Source organism: Eschscholzia californica, unplaced genomic scaffold (genome assembly GCF_041429995.1).
Source record: "Eschscholzia californica isolate CP2 unplaced genomic scaffold, dmEscCali1.0.p SCAF_5, whole genome shotgun sequence".
Lineage (NCBI taxonomy): Eukaryota > Viridiplantae > Streptophyta > Magnoliopsida > Ranunculales > Papaveraceae > Eschscholzia > Eschscholzia californica.
In genome coordinates, this window is record NW_028238472.1 from 39,679,995 (window position 1) to 39,698,758 (window position 18,764).

General features: G+C 36.5%; 3 protein-coding genes across 3 annotated transcripts; 1 reads left to right on the top strand and 2 right to left on the bottom strand.

The window, feature by feature from the left end:
• The first annotated feature begins 1,128 nt into the window (after positions 1 to 1,128).
• Positions 1,129 to 6,730, top strand: LOC147539148 (CA-responsive protein). Its single transcript, XM_086639499.1, has 6 exons — positions 1,129 to 2,099; positions 5,299 to 5,351; positions 5,436 to 5,523; positions 5,608 to 5,706; positions 6,014 to 6,147; positions 6,235 to 6,730. Exons 1-6 carry the CDS (start codon positions 1,425 to 1,427, stop codon positions 6,266 to 6,268), a joined length of 1,083 nt encoding a protein of 360 aa, XP_086495625.1. The 5' UTR covers positions 1,129 to 1,424; the 3' UTR covers positions 6,269 to 6,730.
• A 2,527-nt stretch (positions 6,731 to 9,257) lies between these two features.
• On the bottom strand, positions 9,258 to 13,115 carry TAF11 (TBP-associated factor 11). The gene is made up of 4 exons (XM_086639501.1): positions 12,036 to 13,115; positions 11,569 to 11,656; positions 10,721 to 10,820; positions 9,258 to 9,512 (listed from the first exon to the last, which is right to left on the bottom strand). The coding sequence occupies exons 1-4, from the start codon at positions 12,557 to 12,559 to the stop codon at positions 9,385 to 9,387; spliced, it is 840 nt and encodes a 279-aa protein (XP_086495627.1). The 5' UTR covers positions 12,560 to 13,115; the 3' UTR covers positions 9,258 to 9,384.
• A 649-nt stretch (positions 13,116 to 13,764) lies between these two features.
• Positions 13,765 to 18,764, bottom strand: LOC147539150 (transmembrane 9 superfamily member 7-like). Its single transcript, XM_086639500.1, has 7 exons — positions 18,353 to 18,764; positions 16,906 to 17,070; positions 16,623 to 16,732; positions 16,286 to 16,394; positions 16,094 to 16,206; positions 15,284 to 15,431; positions 13,765 to 15,200 (listed from the first exon to the last, which is right to left on the bottom strand). Exons 1-7 carry the CDS (start codon positions 18,455 to 18,457, stop codon positions 14,043 to 14,045), a joined length of 1,908 nt encoding a protein of 635 aa, XP_086495626.1. The 5' UTR covers positions 18,458 to 18,764; the 3' UTR covers positions 13,765 to 14,042.

Consider the following 18,764-nt stretch of genomic DNA (forward strand, 5'->3'; position numbering starts at 1 on the left):
GGAGTTTGCTTGTCTAAGATCGATTTCAGAACTTCATCGTAAGGTCCGACAAAGTTTCCAAAAGATTTAGGAAGTGAAGAAGGTGAAGTTGGGGTTTTTTTTGTATCTTTTGTTGCCCTTATTTCTCTTGAAAATCAGAAATAATTGGCATTAATGACGGTTGAAGATCGTTTCTTCTAGATTTTATTTGGAGTTTCGCTTTTGGGGTTTTGATTTGGAGATCTTCCAGACGTTTGGAGATCAGGTTGTGGTAATCATGTTCCTCGGTCCAAGCTTTTCACTAATCTTATTGATGGTCTACTAAAACAGATAGATGCATCCAATGATTCAATGTATTCCCCAAGAACATCATTTAGTCGACGAGTTTTGCTCTCTATCATTAATTTTCTTTCATCTACTGTTTTTTGTGTGTTGTTATTGTGCTTCTGCTTTGCTTTTTTTTTTTAATGAGGATGAGTAGTCATGTCCCCGAAATATTGTTCGTGGTAGACCTCTACTGTTGCCCATGCTTTCGTTGTTTTATTGATTCCGCTCTAACCTTCTAAGGGTAGAGATGACCTTGACTTTGCCTTCGACTATTTTATTTTGAACTTTTGTTGTACCACGAATTCTAAAGCGAGTCATTTCAAAGAAGCTGCCTCAAATCTATGTTTATTTAACGTTGTTGTACACTTCAAAGTATTATTCTTTGTGCCTCGGCTAAATCATTTACTACGCGCTTCCCAAACCACTATAAACAACCTCACTTAACCGCAGACAACAACATTTGTTTGTTTATCTCTATTTCTCTCTCAACTCTCTCACCAAAATATGGGTTTCGAGTCCATACGCGGACAGAAGAAGAGAAGAAAAAGAAGTTTGAAAAAAGAAAACAACAAAATAAACTACATCCAGATATTTTTGAAAACACAAGAAAAATCAAAGGTCAACCTATGGTCAATAGATGAAATTCTAAAAAAAAAAAAAAAAAAGGTCATCTTGGAATTTCAGGCCAAGCAAGAAACTGGAAAAGTAGTACTAGCCATATAGAAATGACCCAAAAGAAAAAGCTACAAATTTGTATTAATACGTCCCTTTAGCTACAAAATCTCTCCCTATATACAAAATATCTTGATAGAAAAATCAAACGATGGATATTGCTTAAAACCAATGGTTAAAAATCAAATTCACAATTATACCCAAGAACAAACAATTCTTTGCCTTGTCACTTATCAAAACCTTGTTCAATCACTCTTCAACAACAAAGAAAAAGAAAAGAAGAGAAAGAAAGAAAGCAAGAAAGATACTTTCTTTCATCACTAGTTTCTCTCTCTAAAACAGAACACCCCCTCCCTCCCCATTCCCCAATTTCAATCCTTTTTCCCTCTCTTTCTCTCTCTCTCTCTCTCTAAAACCTTGGCTCTTCTGGGTAATGACGCATTTCCATGGCGACTTCAACACTAACTCCATCATCATCAACTCTTTTCTTTAGTTATTTGGCTCTCATTGATGAATTTCATGTTCAGATACTAGTGTTTTTAAGTTTTCTAATGATCTTACTCTTTATAACTTTTTGTTTTATCCTTTTTGATCTCTATAGAAAACTCAAACTAGATATACCAGTCTTACCTGATTGCCCTCCTCTTTCTTCTGTTGAACATTCACTCTCTTCAATTGTTGATAAAAATAGTCAAGCTTATAAAGCCCGTAAACTGTTTGTAGAAATTCTTAAGTCGAATCCCCAAAAATGGACATTCAAGATTTCTTCTATTCCACCACCATCTACTTCTCCTGTTAAAAAGGTTGAGAATGATCAAACTAGTAATGGGTCTGAGCTAGATAAGAATTTGGGGAAGAATAACTTTGTTGAAAAAAAAGAAAAATTTGGGGAAGAACAACAGATTGTGAAGAAAAAGAAGAAAAGGGGTAAGAAGAAAAAGCAGAATTCTCAGGCTGAAGAAGATTCTGAGGCTCAATTACCTGTTTTGGAGGAAAAGAATAATAGTTTGGGTTCTTCATACCCATTTACTTCTTCATCTAGTGTTACACAGAGAAAAATCAAACAACAATATGATCAGCTTGTCAAGTCCCATGACTCTAAAGGATTGACATTAGCTCAGGTTTCAATTACTTTTACCTAATGTTTTTGTTTCTCTCTCATTTGAGTTTATTCAATTTGTCAAAGCTTATTAAATTTGTTGTTATGAATGGGTACCCACAATCGTTTTCTATGACTATGTGTTTTATAATCTTGGTAGAAAATAAGTTATCTTTGTGACTAGTTGTAGGAGTTCTTTGCTTGACAAGTCAAGAAATTTTCGAAGCTTAAATAATAATCCTGAAGTTGATGATATTAGAGATTGTGATAGTACCTGAATTTGTACCTAAAGTATAGTTGAAGGAGGTATAGTATAGTTGAAGGAATGATAATATTTTACTTACTGCCCTTTTAGTTGTCTTTGTAACTTGTAAGGAAGGAAAGAAACCCATTTGTTCTAATTTGCTATAAGGTTCTCAACAGGTTTTGGTCCCAATGTTACATAAGTAAACGGGAGATTAGAACTTTTATTTTATATTTCAGCTACATATTGTTGGAGTAGAGGTGAAGCTTGTTGTCTTGTACGTTACTAGTCCACGTATTTCGTCAACACGGGGATCGTTTAATTCATAATCCTTTTTGTTCTCATCTATGAAGATGCATATTTATAAGGTAAGAGGTTGCTCGATGCTCCTCTTGCCATTAAAAAAAATGCTCCTTTCATTTGTTAAGACGTCATACAAAGTCGTGATCCCCCAAAAATTTTAAGCATAGAAAGGCTACAGCTTTAAAGTCTTTATCTGTTACGTCGTTTCTATGCAGAAACTGTAGATGCCAGGATGTTATTAGATGAGCCAATAGGTAAAACTTGCAAATCTACATTTGCTAGAGCCTACCATCACAGAGTATATATAACTATGTAAGAGGGTTTTGCGGGCTCAAATGGCTCGCGTGATAAACTATAAAATTTAAACTAGCTGCTTCCTCCACCTTCACGTACCATAAACAACAGGTCTAGTGACACCGTTGAAAAAACAACCCTTGTGAATACCCTTATGGGTTTGTCACTTTTACTGTTAATTGTTTTCTTCTCTGAAGTCCCTTATGGCCGACCTTATTCCATCGGCGGTTTTCAAAGAATTCCTACGATCTCTGACTTTCTTGGAGTTAATGTTGTCATTGTTGTTTAGATTCACTATTCCTGCGTTGAAATGTCTAATTGGGAGGATCCACATTGACTTTAGTTAAGGGGACAACGGAAACCCCTAGATCCTAAACCCATTTAGGTTCAGAAGTAGAGGTGTAAGGCTGTCATCTTGCAAACCTCATGGAAGGTCTTGATTTAGTATGGATGTAGAGGAGGTGTATGGTCTATTCTACTGTCTAAGTTGTTCAACTTGTCAGTTAGGAAAACAATTATTTCTCTAGGACTTGCAGTCTTCTTCTTTGATTTGTGATAGAGGGTGATGGCGTTATTTGTCGTTTTAATGAGTTGAAGCGCTAAAGGATAATAAGTACTCCCTCAGAGAGGATTTTAAAAAAGAAAGGAGCTTGAAGATGAACAAAAAGATGAAGAGGCAGTAAGGGTCTGACTGGTCTCCTAGACAATTACAGTTTCTCTAAATATTTATCTTATATTGCCAACGATTCTGTAGTAGCTTCTTTTGGTCCTATAGTATTTAAGGATTATTATTTATAAAATGTTCACCATAAACCTATAGATTTCCAACTGATTGCTCAAGTGATCATTCAACGGGAGTGAGACTTTAGGCTTAGCTCAATATTGTTTTTTTCTAAGCTTCTCAAAAACTCAATCTGTCGGTGGCTCAAACAATAGTTAGTGTGATAGGATAGAGGTTAGTTATGGATGCAAATTCTTAGTGAAACTCAGGTCAATTAATTCGTCCATCTTGATGAGCATTTATCTACTGCGTATTTAGAACGGGAGAGTTTAGGTCCTTGCTAGGTACAAGGAAGAAGGTCTGACATTCTAATTTTCGCTCTTGACATATCTAGTCTGCGTTAAGTCCTTCTGACGAACTTGAGTTGCTGAATCATGATGTTTACTCCCTAATAGCGCATTTTTGAAGGAATAGACTGGGGAAGGAAAATAATCCCAAGGAAAGAGTGCAAGTGGAAATCATTTTAGCTAAAAAGTTGCGGATTTGATTAGAAATATGGATGTCGTTTCTGTTTCTACATTCTTATATTGCAGTGAAAAACCAACGGACTCGTCAGTTGGATGTGGTTTGTTTCTTCATATTTGAATTATGAAGCAGTTTATGCGTCTTGCTTTTTTTTAGTGTGTCATCTTCATTGTCATTACTGTACCAATAGGGCCACAAACCTAGTTCCACATAATACAAGGTTTTTTCTCGGCATGTGACTTCCCGGACCACCTTGGAGATCTCCAAAAGACCAGTCTAGGCGTAATACATCATGACCAGAAGACGTAGGCAACGTGTAAGGCCGGTGCTACTGTGTAACTGTTCGTGAAGGTATACTGAAGCAAAGAGGGCATTGTATATGAGCCTTCATTTCACATCATCCACCATTGCTTAAGAGAGAGCCTACCTAGGCTCTGAGCCCTTTGCTGTAGGACCAGTCTCTATACCGACCACGTTATATCCCTGATATAGGCACCACCCGAAGCCACTAGCCTAGTTCATACATGATTTTTTTTCATAGCATATACCTGTGCTGAGCCGCCTTAGGTTTCTCCAGCTAACCAGTCTTAGGAAAACCTATCGAAACAATATATCTCATCTTTCTTCTCGCCTCATGTTTCATTTTGCCTTGAAGATGATATTAGCATACATTAGTTAGGAATTAAAAACAGAAAGGCATGTTAAGTACAACTTTGGCTACTTCGGACATGGAAGTGTTTGCTATGTTAAATTGAAGGTCTTTATCAAAGTTCTGTCTCACTGCTAATTTGATCTAACCCAAAGGTTAACCTAGCCATGAAATGGCGTTCAAGTAGGACAGAAATTAAACTTCTTACCTAGTCTTTCTGTTAAAAGTTCTACTTTAGCTTAGAATGACGATTGGGTTATGTTTGGTTCAGAAGAGCTTGGTTTATGACTTACCAGGTGGAACTTATTCACTTCCATAACTAAATGTAGATGTGCTTACTCAGAGTTTTGACAAATTTGTACTCCGCCCTTGTATCTGTCTTTGTTCTAAAATCTTAACTAAGAAGTTCTTCAATGGGTTAGGAATAAACTTGTGTGGTTAAGGGAACTTCATGTCAATTAAATCACTTGTCTATTGGCATGCAGGTTAGTCAATTTGCAAATTGCTTGGTTCAGGCAAGAAATGATCTAAAACACAAGTATGTGATTGACTTTGTTTAAGAAACTAAACTTGTTTTCTCTCTCTTTGAACTTACCGAATTCTTGTTTCTCTAAATGCATAGGTCTGAGATGATCCAACGTAAATTTACAATTACAAAGGCTTTATTATTAAAGGCGGATAGGTCTTCATATGATCGCATTTCTCAACAGGTTTGCAATGTCATAATATATTGAGCAGATAATAATGTTCTTTCTACTCTCTGCAGAGTGGGTTTAATATACTTCTCTCTTCAGATATACAAGTTAGAGGCAGAACAAAAGAGATTAGAAGAAGATGCAGTTGTTTATAATCGACTCCAGGAACAACTTAAGCTTTCTCCAGCATACAAAAAGGTGGTATCTCGTAGCTCGTTTTAAGCGCATATCAGTATAAAGATGTATCATCGTGATAGAACTGTGGACTATTTGGTTTTATGTTCCAAATCATATAGTTTGTTTTGGGTTTGTTTTTTATACCGTCAAAGTCACCTTTGTAAGTAGAATACATATATATATATATATATATATATATATGTATATATATTATCTACAACTCCACCAAAAACAGAAATGATGGCGCAAAGATTAGCACTCGAGTATTTTGAGATCATTAATACAGTTCTTCCTGTTTAATTGAACTCTGTCCTTCCTCTTACTGCAGCTGCTCGAAATCAGTGAGCGTGCTGAGTTAGAGGCGGATAATGGCCAGCAGGCAGATACCATTGATACTGAATCCGGATTCCCAGACATCTCGTTCGAGGAGTTCTTAGCACAAGAAAAACAGGATAGCTTTTGGTAGGTACTTCTAATCAAAAGTGTAATGGTAGCCATTTGGTAGGCCAAATATCTGCACTAACAGTACTTAATTTTCTTACTTGTCAGGCAAAAAAACGGGAAGCTCAAATCTACCAACTGACATTGATATCATTGTTGCGAACAGATGAGGCCTAATGTGGGTTCTCCTCTGAGCAGTATGGATGTCTTCATAGCCAAAGTTGTATGAATGGGAGCGTCAATCCTTCCTTTTTTGTTTAGTTATGCTCGATAGTTCTTTCTACCCGTATCATCTGCTAGGATAGGTGATCTTTTGGTACTGGCTAACAACTATCATGTTGAATGATATACTTTAGATTTAGTTTCAGAAAGCAAAAGATTATAATCTAACTACCATAAGACAACATACCATATTATGTGCCGAAGCTTTATATATTTTGCGAAGTTATTACTAATGAAAAAACAAAGAGATGAATGGATTCCTTCAATGATCAGAGTTCAGGAAATGTAACTTGGGAGAGGAACCCTAATGTGCTTTGGATTATGAGTTTGGCAGTTTTAGTATGACTTGAAAATACTGGTGAAAAGTGAAAACCTTCTTACATTTTTCTTGTCTTTGGATTGAAGGTAGGTTGGTTGTTTCTTTAATTTTTTTAGGCTGTCGATTTTTTATTTTTTTTCTACTATGGTCCTTTAAAGCTCATATAAGGACCTTTACTCTCCATCGTAAGGGGCCTTAAAGTCGTCTAGACTACCTTTATTTGTTGTCCTATGATTACATAGAAGATAAATCTTGGGGATTTTCCATCACCGCCAAGACTCGAACGCAATATATCTTAGGAGGTAGATGCAAACCATTGGACCAAAGACTCATTTACTTTTTAGCCTATGATCTGAAGTGGAATCAAAGTTTGCATGGTAAAACATAAATGATATATGCAAAGGCCGGCCTTATTGTACAAACAAAACTCTCCCATATGAGGTTTTAATGATTTTATTTTGCGAGTTTGCCACGGGTGACCATTGATCCAATAGTTTGGGTGAACCAATTCCCGGGGTGCGAGGGCCGGTACGGACAGGCCGGGTACATATTCACTGGAGCATGCTAATATGCTATTACTAGCTATATGAGTAGAGAGTTGACAAAAAGTTCCCTGGACAACTAGGCACTAGAACTAAGAAGACCAATACAACTAAGGCCTCAATGTTGAATCATTGGGGAGAGGACTAGTCAAATCAAGGGCATGGTTCTCAACATGTCCCACTAGTATATCATGTATATGATAGGCTCCAAGAAATTACTCTCTTGTAGTTGCCCAAAACAGCCTGGTTAGCATTTTTGCCTTTCATCCATCTTATTTCTTTCTTTCACAACACTAATATGCTATAGCAGAACCCAAAATATTGTGATTAGGTATTTGGTGAAAAGAGTTCAAATTAAGGTTGAAAAAATGTTTTCTCCTAGACACATAGCAAAAGAATGACTTCGGTAGAAACAGTTCTTTTCACCTTGCTCCTATGATCCTCTTCTTCTTTCAGTAAGATTTGTATTTCTCCTTAGAAGAACACGTTCATTCAAAAGTTCTAATATCAATAATGTAACTTCCAATATAGACTTCTCATCCTAGAAGTCAGTCATACGTACAAATTGAGGCTTTGTTGTTCAATCTACTTAAAAAGGTTGGATGGGCAAAGAGCTTTGAAAGAGTGTATTTACTTTATCACTTCGGAAATTTGGATTATTTTTTAGAATGTGACATGTACAAAGAGATGGACCTACTCACTCAGATTTTTCGTTGACAAATATAACTTGTTTCTTAAGGGAATTTCAAACCTAAGTGCCTTCAACCCTGACATAAAGTCAGTCGTACAATTTTTCAACAGAAAAAAGAAGTCAGTGATACAAGTGCTTGACCACTCCAACCAACTGTCGTGAGCCTTCAAAAAGCTTTTAGTAATGTTGAATATCCTTTTCCCTCAACATAAATCATGGCTGCCATTTTCGAGAAGTTTGGGTGGAAACAAAATTTTGTTTCCCCCAAATCTCACCACCTCTTCTTCTCTTCACTACGGCAAAGTCGCTAGCAAACTTCCACTGCCAGTGACCTTAAATTTTTGTTGTTTGTCCTCACCGTCCACTAACCTTTGGCCGGAACCACCACCACCTCTCTGGAAACCCTTCAGGTCTCCAGATCTGGAAACCCTTCAGGTTAGAGAGAGTAGAAAGAGAACCCGAAGTGGTGGTGATGGCACCCATGTCCACCCAAAATGTTTTTGTTTTTGCACCCACCAAAACTATAGTGCCTAAGGCCAGCAGCTTCTCATTACCACTTAAATGAGCTCCATTATAGTAACTGTGTGCGATAATCCAAGCCAACTTACCCATATTTCAGGAAACAAACAGAAAATATAGGCTAGTGTTTTGGGAAAATAAGCAAAATTTTCGGGGCAATAAATTTTGGGTGGAAACAATTTTTTTTTGTTTCCTCCAAACACTACCCACTTCTTATGTTGCCTTTGATTTTCTTCTTCCACCATAATCCTTCTCACCAACGTCAACTCCGGCGATCATTATTTCCGACGACAACAATTCCGGTCATCCATTTCCCTCTCCTTCTCTTCACCCCTCTCTTTTATCTTCTGCCTCTTTCCTCTTTTTTTTTGTCAAAATTCCATCGAAGGGGACCATTCCCTTCGCCGGAACTTAGAGACAGAGGGATAAGAGAGATGTAGAGAAGAGAAAAGAGAGAGAGAAGAATGAGAGGAGAGAGAAGATAGAGAGAGAGGAGAGAGAGAGAGAGGAGAGAGAGAAAGTTGGCCGGCCGCCAGAGAGAAAGTTGGCCGGAGAAGAGAGAGTTGAGAGATAAGGTGCGTTTGGATCGTGTTTTTTTGGTTTTCCATCGTCCTCCCCGGAAAACTTTTTGCTTTCCCCAAAGCAGTGGCCAAACTATAAACTTTTAAAAAGACCAAGCTCAATGTAGAATAAAACCTAACTCTTACCATGCTCAACAACCTCTTAACAAGGAACCAAAAAAAACATGAGATGTTAAACCAGTAAGGAAGCCATTTTTATCTTTAGCAATTTTGGATTGACGAGGTCAATGTGAACCCAATCAGGAAAAAGAAAAGTATGAACATAAGATTGTACATTATATGAACTTTGAGCTGGATTCTGTTGTCTAATAAAACTATATACATTTGATCCAGACGTAAATTTTGAAAGCAGATAATAGGATCAAGTTTACACTAAGAATTGACCTACCGAAATAGGCGAGGGACTGATTTCTTCGGTACTTTTCCTTCTAGCTTTAATCGTCTGTAAGCTTCTCTGATATGACAAGGCCGAATCGGTCCAGTCTCCCCTCTTTCTGTCATGACTATCCTACCTGCAAGACTCAACCCATAGCAAGTTAGCAATTTTCGGGGACTCTTTTAGATAAAGCAAATTTAATATTTTTATTTCTTTCATGTGTTCATTAAAGCCTATACCTTTCAAGCTGCAGCTAAGCACACAATTCAGATTCAAACTAAGAATTCATATATCAAACTAAGAATTCATCATTTTCTACTAAAATCAATAGGAAAATGATGAATTATGGAACTTGCACATTAATAGTCAAACTTAATAGTCTTGTACTCTGAATTGTGTACTCTTATTAATAGTCAAACTTTTAGTGTATTAGCATAATGCACATTTTGTATTATGGAACTTGCCAAACGTAAAATTAAATGTATTGGTATTGCTATTAGATGGTGGAAACTAAGAATTCATCATTTTCTACTAAAATCAATAGGAAAAGCAAATTTAATATTTTTATTTCTTCTTTCATGTGTTCATTAAAGCCTATACCTTTCAAGCTAAGAATTCATCATTTTCTACTAAAATCAATAGGAAAAGCAAATTTAATATTTTTATTTCTTCTTTCATGTGTTCATTAAAGCCTATACCTTTCAAGCTGCAGCTAAGCACACAATTCAGATTCAAACCTCATATCATGAGTATTATAAAACAAAGCAACCTTTGACTCTCTCAGTATCACTAACTTAGAAGATATACAATGCAATTTTATCTCTGAATCATCCTAAATACTTGGGCTTGGGCCTCTAGAGTCAGTCAGCTGAAACATCGAGTTACTAATTTTTTTCTTAAGTTCCATATAATATAAAAAGAAAATGAAGAAAGAAAGGAGAGCGAAGCGTGGGATAGGGATGGGAGTCAGCTTGAGTTTCACCAAATTCAACGCAGGATTGGACTACCCCCCCCAGTCCAACTACCTACTATGTCCATGTTCATAAGTTGTCAAACCTAGTCTTGTACTCTTATTAATAGTCAAACTTTTAGTGTATTAGCATAATGCACATTTTGTATTATGGAACTTGCCAAACGTAAAATTAAATGTATTGGTATTGCTATTAGATGGTGGAAACTATGGCTGGGCATGGATGAAATAAAAACACTGTTCATACTCCGTACAATTTCTTTGATGTCAGCCACTTAGAGTGTCTTTCCTTTTTAGTCCTCGACTTGATTACAAAAGAATCACATGCAACATGTGAACTAATGACAGTCAACAAAATAGCCAATGATACTTGCCTGTTTCAACTAGCTCTCCAACAAACATTTTAGCTATCCCCGAGACAACAATTGTCATTGGTACAGAAATTTTTGGACTTCCAGTGATGCTTGCTAACAACTGCAATTGAACCATAGGAAGTGAATTCCTGTTAACATTACGACATACATAAATATACATATGTGTGTGTGTGTGTGTGGGTGTGCGTGAGTGTGGGTGTATCTGGGTCGAAGTTATTACAAGCCAAATAGTAACATAAAGTATGTTATTCATAAAACAACTTCCACATGGACCTCAAACGCTTATTTTCTATGTACTGTTCCAAACATCTATATCTTTTACTCACGTTCAAGCTTACATACATATGCAAATTTCTTTTCTATTCGTGTTCGATGTTCGGACTTTGGACATGATTTGGGTGCTAGTATTATCTCTGTAAATCATGCACAAATTGACTAAATAAGTAAATCCCGAATTCAATCTTGAGTAAGAAGGGCAAGGCTTCCAGCTGACCAGCTCAACTAATTCATTACAGAGATTATCTGATAACTTCCTCAACAGATAGATCTAATCATTAACCCATCGTTCTGAGACGTGGTCAAGATGAACTTAGTCAAGAGAAGTGGTATGTACATGAATCCATTTCATTCAAGGAATATGGAAAAACACATATGATAGAAATATTCAATAAGGATTAGCAAGTGGAGAAAATGAGGACCACAAAAGATAGAAAACCAATGTTTGATGCTTAAGTAATCACAACTACGAAAGTAAGCATGAAAAACACACAATTCAGAGTGATAGAAAGAGTTCTTTGATCTTCATACGAAAATCAAGAACGAAGGTGAAAGACATATAATGGACCCACCTTTTTCATGTTAGCTTTCTGAAAACCAGACCTTCTGAAGGACTCATACCGACTCATCTGTTCTTCTGTAAACTGAGATAAAATTGCCCTGGAGAGAAGAATAATTATCACCACAATAACTATACCCACATAAATATACAATTATAATAGATATTGTCTAACAAACAACGACGTCTATCTACATCGAGGAAGTTCGATAAGTGGTAAATCAAATAAGAACCCATAAACATATATAGACCTCTCATGTTAGAGAAGATCATACAGTTTTCAACAATGGGTAGGTGTTCTTTCAAAGCTTCAAGCATGAGGTAACGCCAGAATTCGTGTAAATATTCTAGTAATCAAGTGTTCACTATACAGATGTTAATAGGTTTTACTACTATTGAGTTCAGATTATGAAAAAAAAAACTTGCTCTAATTAAAGAAGAATGGTAGCAAAAAATTCAAGAGAGAAAGAGAAAACTAACTGCATTTTGGCCATTTTATCAGGATCACCACTAGAATTGAACTTCCCAAGCTCAACATCCATATTATCTTCTTCTTCTTCCTCTTCATCTTCTTTATTCTTTCCAGTTGTTTGTTGTTCACCTGATGATGGATTTAATTTCCTCTTCTTCTTGTTGTTATTATTATTATTATTGTTGTTGATTTGTGTTGAAGAAGAAGGAAGATTATTGTTATTGTTTAATTGACCATCATAATCTTCATCATAATCATCAGTATTATCATACTCAACTTTATTTGATGGTACCATTTGGGTATTATGAACCCTAATTTCATCAGTTTGGGGAGAACCCTCATGTGGTTGTGAAGGTGATGATTTCTCTTTCTTGTTTTCATCTTCTTCTTCTTCAGAATCTTCCTCATCTGATTGATGGTTCTGTTGTTGTTGTTGGGATTGGGGTTGGGGTTCTTCTTCTTCTACATCTTCATCATAATCTTCTTGTTCAAATGCAACCTCAAAAGGATCCTTGGATATTTGCTTCGTCATTCTCTCTCCCTCTCTCTCTCTCTCTACCTCCAATAGCAGAGCTTATTCAAACCCTAGAAGACTACCCGCGCTCGCTGTTCTAAATACCCAGTAGTTGAGCATCTCTCTACAAGGCCCCATAGATCACCATAAAATTTGTTAAGTGGGCGCAGGCAGCCCAATTGGAGGACCTAAAACAAAATCGAAAAATGCCACCGTGCCCCGGGTCATATCAGGCCGAATTCCGCCAGAGGTCCCGTCATGATCTAGAGAGAGAAAGTAAAACACTTTCTCGCTTCAAATAAATCATGATCGGACACATATTCTGACCGAGTCTAATATGTCAAAGCGTAGTCTCAAACTCTCAATGCTGAAATAACATACTTATACTTTCGTTTACTTCTTTTTTTTCACATGTAGCCACCCCCTTCATCATAACCACCATCTTCACCAACCACTAATCAACTTCACTGCTCACGGACCACCGCCACCTTCTTCCTCTTCTTTAGCATTCTAGTTTCGCTTAACACATTAGGCCTTCTTTCTTTTAAGAACAAGTTTTTTATCAACAATGTGCAAAGGATTACCTTAGGAAAGTACAAATAAAATAGAGGGTCGTGATACAGATGAAGAAGATTGTGGTGGTGAGTAGACGACCACAGCTAAAACTGGTGGTGGCCAATCAATGTTGTTGACGCCGGTGAGATGGCTCGTCGCCAAAAGTGGTGGTGGGCAATGAAGGTGATTGAGGTCGGTGAAATGGCTATCAAAATAAAAAAGGGAAAAGTTATGTACTTAGTTTTAGATCTTCAATATAGTTTTCACAAACTAAACTTAGACTCATTTTTCTGTCATATAGTGCAGTAATGTTTGATCGAAGTACCTTCGATGTGTCCATGGTGTTCTTTATCTAGTATTTGTTGAAATGAACTAAAAATATATATTCTCCTGAATCAATTCAAATAAATAAGATTCAAAAATGTGTCATTTTAGATCTCAAATTAGATTTCCAGTTCTGTTTTTTGAAAAGAAAACACTACCTTAAACGTTTCAATTGTCAACAAAAAAAAAAAACTTAAATGTTTCAATTATATCCTCCATGGACATAATCTTTACTTAGCAGATAAGAATTATGGTGCCCCAGGACCCAAATTTTCTAGGTCATCTTCAATAATCTTACAGTGAAACAACAGATAGCAATATCAGCTGTGTAAGAACAGAATCCCTGACAAATTAGAAATCATTGATTGAAAATACAAAAAGAGTTCATGAGTATGAAAACTAAAAGAGAAACAACAAAGTAATATAGAATAAGGGTACAAACCAAAGCCCTAGTACACTACCCATCTGCAAAATGAAGAAGTTGGGAACAGAACTTCATGGACTAAACTAAACTGAACTTCTTTTTCCTGCCTCTTTCCCTACTGCATTTTCAACTTCATTTAGTCCTCATTAATACTTACTCATCACTTCTCATCAAAACCTATATAAACTTGTAATCTGATCAGTCAATCTTAACAGAGGAGTAGATCTTCCTTACAAACCAATAGCAAGCATAGAAACCAATTGTTCCGGTCAATACGAAGAATGCATAAGATACGATCAACATGTACCCGATATAGAGAATGCCCGAAACTAGTTTCGTTATTTCTAGTTTAGTGAAGAAGTAAAAGATTGAGTAGAGGAAGAGGTAAACGGCAGATGAACCTGCCGTTAGATAAGCTCTCCACCACCAGTAATAATCTTCGCTGCAGAGTTGGAAGTAGCAGAGGACTATTGTAATCTCGGCACATGTTATTAGAAGGATAACAAAGACGATGAAGAGGAACCCGAATATGTAGTAGAATTGGTTGAGCCATATTGAAGTTAGGATGAAGAAAAGTTCGATGAAGACTGCACCAAATGGAAGTATTCCTCCAATAAGAACGGAGAAGATAGGCTTCATGTACCAAGCTTGCTCGGGTATTTGTCTTGGGATCTTGTTTGTTTTCACTGGATCCTCGATTGCGGGCTTTTTGAAGCCCAAGTAGCTACCGACGAAAACTAATGGTACTGATATTCCGAACCATAGGAAAACAAGAGCAAACATTGTCCCGAATGGAACTGCACCGGAAGATTGTTCGCCCCAGATTAGGGCATTAAGAACAAAGAAGATGGAGAAGAGAATACCCGGGAACATGAATGCTGTTTTTAAGGTATTTCTTTTCCATTCTGTGCCTTTGAACATTTTATATAAACGGGCTGAACAGAAACCTCCAAATATGCCCATGAAGACCCATAAGAGAACCATGGCTGTCATCAGGCCACCTCGGTTTGATGGAGAGAGGAAACCTAGCAACGCAAATATCATTGTCACAAGGGTCATTCCGAAGATTTGGACTCCTGTTCCAACATAAACACAAAGTAGACCGGAATTGATTGGTGGTCTGAAAACATCTCCATGGACTAGTTTCCATCCAGTTTCTTCCTGGGCTTCATCTTGTGTCTCCAACTGATTATAGTTGGCAATATCTCTGTATAGAGTTCTCATCATGATCATAGCAACCATACCAGAAAGGAAGAGAACAATCATCAGTGAGTTGATAATTGAGAACCAGTGGATTTGATCATCATTCATTAGAAGGTAAGTGTCCCAACGGGAGGCCCATTTGATATCGCTAGCCTACAAATAATGCAAAATAAACGAAAATCACAAAAAGGAACAAAAACTAAGAAAAAAATTTAAGTTATGAGAAATAAGATTACCTGGAAGGTAACATCATATGTGAAAACAACCTCCTTATCTGCCTCGACCTCCTGTGGAACTGTACTACCCTGAATCATTTTGGTAGTTGGGTTGCATGTTACCAATTGAGGATTTTTCTCGTCCCAAACCTTGTATTCGTGATTAATGCTGTTTTGGGAGAGTGAGTGTTAGAAAATAAAATAAATGAATTTTGACAACATGAATAATTTCTTTATAAACATAAATATAAAGAGATTTTCAACCAAGACAGAAAATGATTCTTATAAACATGAGCTTGACCATCTTAGATATCAATAAGAATGACAATTTATTAAATCACAGTTGCCTACATATTAACCAAAATACATAAATATGGTAAGTAGCAAAGAATGATATCGAGGGCATATGGAGGCAAAACACCAACAGAAGCAAGAGAGTGAACCATTTTGTGCCATCCAGAATGGTCGAGAATCAAAACACCCATTGATGTAGGTAGGTTACTCGTACTCTTAATAAAGCAAGGATGTATTTCAAAATTTTAAGACGGCAAAGTCATCGACAGTGAAAACATAGAAATTCTAATCCTAACTTGATCCTTCCATAACTCATTCATTTCAATTGACTTTCTTCGTTCTGTTGTATAAGCCTCAATCAGATGCTGTAACTATCTCTAAATTCTCACTCTCGCCAGTTTTCCTATTTTATGTTTTCCTGGCTCAAGTTTGGTTCACAACTTTTACTAAAGCAAATAAAAAAGTATTAACAAATGCAAAGGGCAAAGATCGCAGTACTATCACAACTAGAATAATTCTTGAATATGTGTACAGTACCTGTTTGGAGTGACCTCAAAACCAACAATGCGAGCCAAATCAGTGTCAGGATCCATGTGATACATAACTCTGAAGCTAAGGTGGTTATTGATAAAATATTTCTCTTCTTTGCTCTGCACAAGCAAAGTTAGTATATCAACCACATAACACAGACACTTGGATTAGAACAATAAAGAGTGGTCCACAACTTACCCCAGCATAGTTTCCTTTAAATCCAACACGGAAACCGTGCTCATATGATGAGGGCAGATTTCCACCCCTTGGTTTACCAAGCACTGCCACTGGAAGGTTATCCAAAATCCTGAAGTACATCAGGAAGTTAGCTAGTCTTCCTATATATAAAAGACTAAAAGAGTACTCCAAAAAGGAGGAAGAAAACTACCTACAGCTTCATCTTTTAGCAAAAAAATCTAAAAAAAAGTATGTATCTAACCCAAGAGTAGGGAGCAACAAGAATGACACTTCTCCGTTCAACTAACTTTGACACTTGAAGGCATTAAAAGAGGCAATCCGTAAATTTTGTACTTACATGTTCACTCGGTACTCATCATCAATTTTCTCTTTAAAATTCTTCGCTGATTTAGCATCAAGCTTCGCACGACATGCAACTTTGCATGTTTGTTCTTCCCTCATTTGAAACTGGAGTATCATTCAAAGATTTTCAGATTTATATCAACATATAGAGAGAAATTGAAGTAGAAGATCAAACTTCATTCTGCGCATAAGATACCTCTTTAGAATAACCTTTCATGTGAAGAATAGAACGCATATCAGAATAGAAAAATTACATGAAAGAGAAAGTGGAGGCTCACCGTGTATATGGAGTTCTCAATACGATCACCTCGAAGTACCTCTCCCAAATTCTCTGCACTGTTCAAAATTTTCGGGGGCTTGCAATACTTAAGAAAATAATAGTCATAAGGAAGCTGAGTCTTTGTGGATGAAAGCTTGTTCACTTTTACTTGTAGCGCATCACCCTATTTGATAAGAGGAAAACATATAAACACTTCACATTTGATAGAGCATGAATGCATGTCCAGAGAAGGAAAAGTTCAGGTTTTTCACCAATCTCTTTGAACAGAAGTACATGGAAATGAACATAAGATTAAAAAATAATTTTACAAGAAAATGTTCAAATCTACCCATTGCTACACAAAAGGTATTTATAGAGTACAAACTAGCATCTGCTGTAATGCTTTAGTGACGATACAAATTCATATGAAAAAACCATGTTTTACTTTAAACTTTAATAATATTGCAGAATAGTCACTGAGCCAGGACACCATAATTTTGTAAAACAAAAGGGAAATGCTAGAGTTACAAAGGATTTTGACAAAAGAAAGTTCCCAGCTGATGTGGCGGTTGTGATATTCATCTCTCAACGGCCTAGATTTGGTCAAAGTTTCAAACCACAACCGCCACATCAGCTGGGAACTATCTTTTGTCAAAATCTTTTGTAACTTTGGCATTTCCGAAAACAAAACTCACGAGCTAGAAAACAGAATCTTTAAATTGCATTTCTGTTACCAATCTGCCATAATCTTGTGGAGTTTAACCAATACAGAAATGATAGTGTCAACAAGAGGTCAAGGAGACGAAACCAACTACAAACATTAAGGTATTTTTCTTTTCGCCGTCTACAATCAAATTACGTGTCATTCCAAACATACACGGACAAAAATGGAACAAGAGACGAAAATTGTAAAGCAACAATTTTGATACTTCACATATGCAAATTTCATATCTCGATTTACATATGACACTACAGCTTAAACCCCAGTAATCCGACATGCTCTCTCCTTTTCCGAATCCGACCATCTAGACTAAATTCTTTCTGATGTTTCACCAACTCTAATATCTGAATCATGGACGATCCTCTTCCCAATATAAACTCAAACTTAATCCTAAATCTTCATACCAAGAAACTGATGGGTGTAATGCAGATCCCAATAAAAATGATTATCAATGAACTCATTGAGCAATCAAGCAATCATTTTTCATCACAGAACAAGAAGAATTTCAAAACTCCCAATTCACTAAAAACCCAGATCCAGAAATATAAGAAACCGAAAAATGAACCAAACCCAGATCTTATAAATCAAAACCCTAGATCTCAACTAAGTAAGGAAATGAATCGAACAAACAGGATTCTAAAGAAGCAAAAAAGTAACTAAACAATCAAAGATCTAATGAAACTACAAGTTTTTCAGATGAAACTTGCTGTAAAAAAAGAAGAGAAGATTAAAGAAGAAATTGTACCCTTTGAAAGTCACGAGGAGCAACACCAGGGAGATAGAAGGATTGAGCAGAATCGATGAGAAGAAGAACAAAGAAGAGAATCGCGATCCAACCGGAGCTACCCATCTTGGATGGTCGTAGCCAGACACAGATTGAAAATCAAGAGAGAGAGAGATTTTTGTTTTCTCCTTTCGAGAGAGATTTATATAACAACAAACTTTAGAGAGAAATTTAGAGAGAGAGAGAGAAGAGCGTATAGATCTTCACTAACTACTAAAGAGGGTTTTCTTGACACGTGGCGATTAAAGTTTCAATCTCGAGCCCCTTAATTGGATTCGAAAAAATCTTGACCGTAAAATAATATATAATCATGCTTAGTTGCTACGTTATGAAGGGTAGTACGTGCGTTTCATGTGACTTATTCTATTTTCTC

Coding starts and splice junctions, on each gene's coding strand:
- LOC147539148 (XM_086639499.1), top strand. CDS start 1,425: ATGGCGACTTCAACACTAACTCCATCATCATCAACTCTTTTCTTTAGT. Junction 5,352..5,435: donor AGAAATGATCTAAAACACAA/GTATGTGATTGA, acceptor CTAAATGCATAG/GTCTGAGATGATCCAACGTA. Junction 5,524..5,607: donor ATGATCGCATTTCTCAACAG/GTTTGCAATGTC, acceptor TTCTCTCTTCAG/ATATACAAGTTAGAGGCAGA.
- TAF11 (XM_086639501.1), bottom strand. CDS start 12,559: ATGACGAAGCAAATATCCAAGGATCCTTTTGAGGTTGCATTTGAACAA. Junction 11,657..12,035: donor GATAAAATGGCCAAAATGCA/GTTAGTTTTCTC, acceptor TCTTCTCTCCAG/GGCAATTTTATCTCAGTTTA. Junction 10,821..11,568: donor AGAAAGCTAACATGAAAAAG/GTGGGTCCATTA, acceptor GTTCAATTGCAG/TTGTTAGCAAGCATCACTGG.
- LOC147539150 (XM_086639500.1), bottom strand. CDS start 18,457: ATGGGTAGCTCCGGTTGGATCGCGATTCTCTTCTTTGTTCTTCTTCTC. Junction 17,071..18,352: donor CTCCTCGTGACTTTCAAAGG/GTACAATTTCTT, acceptor CTTATCAAATAG/GGTGATGCGCTACAAGTAAA. Junction 16,207..16,285: donor TTAAAGGAAACTATGCTGGG/GTAAGTTGTGGA, acceptor TTGCTTGTGCAG/AGCAAAGAAGAGAAATATTT.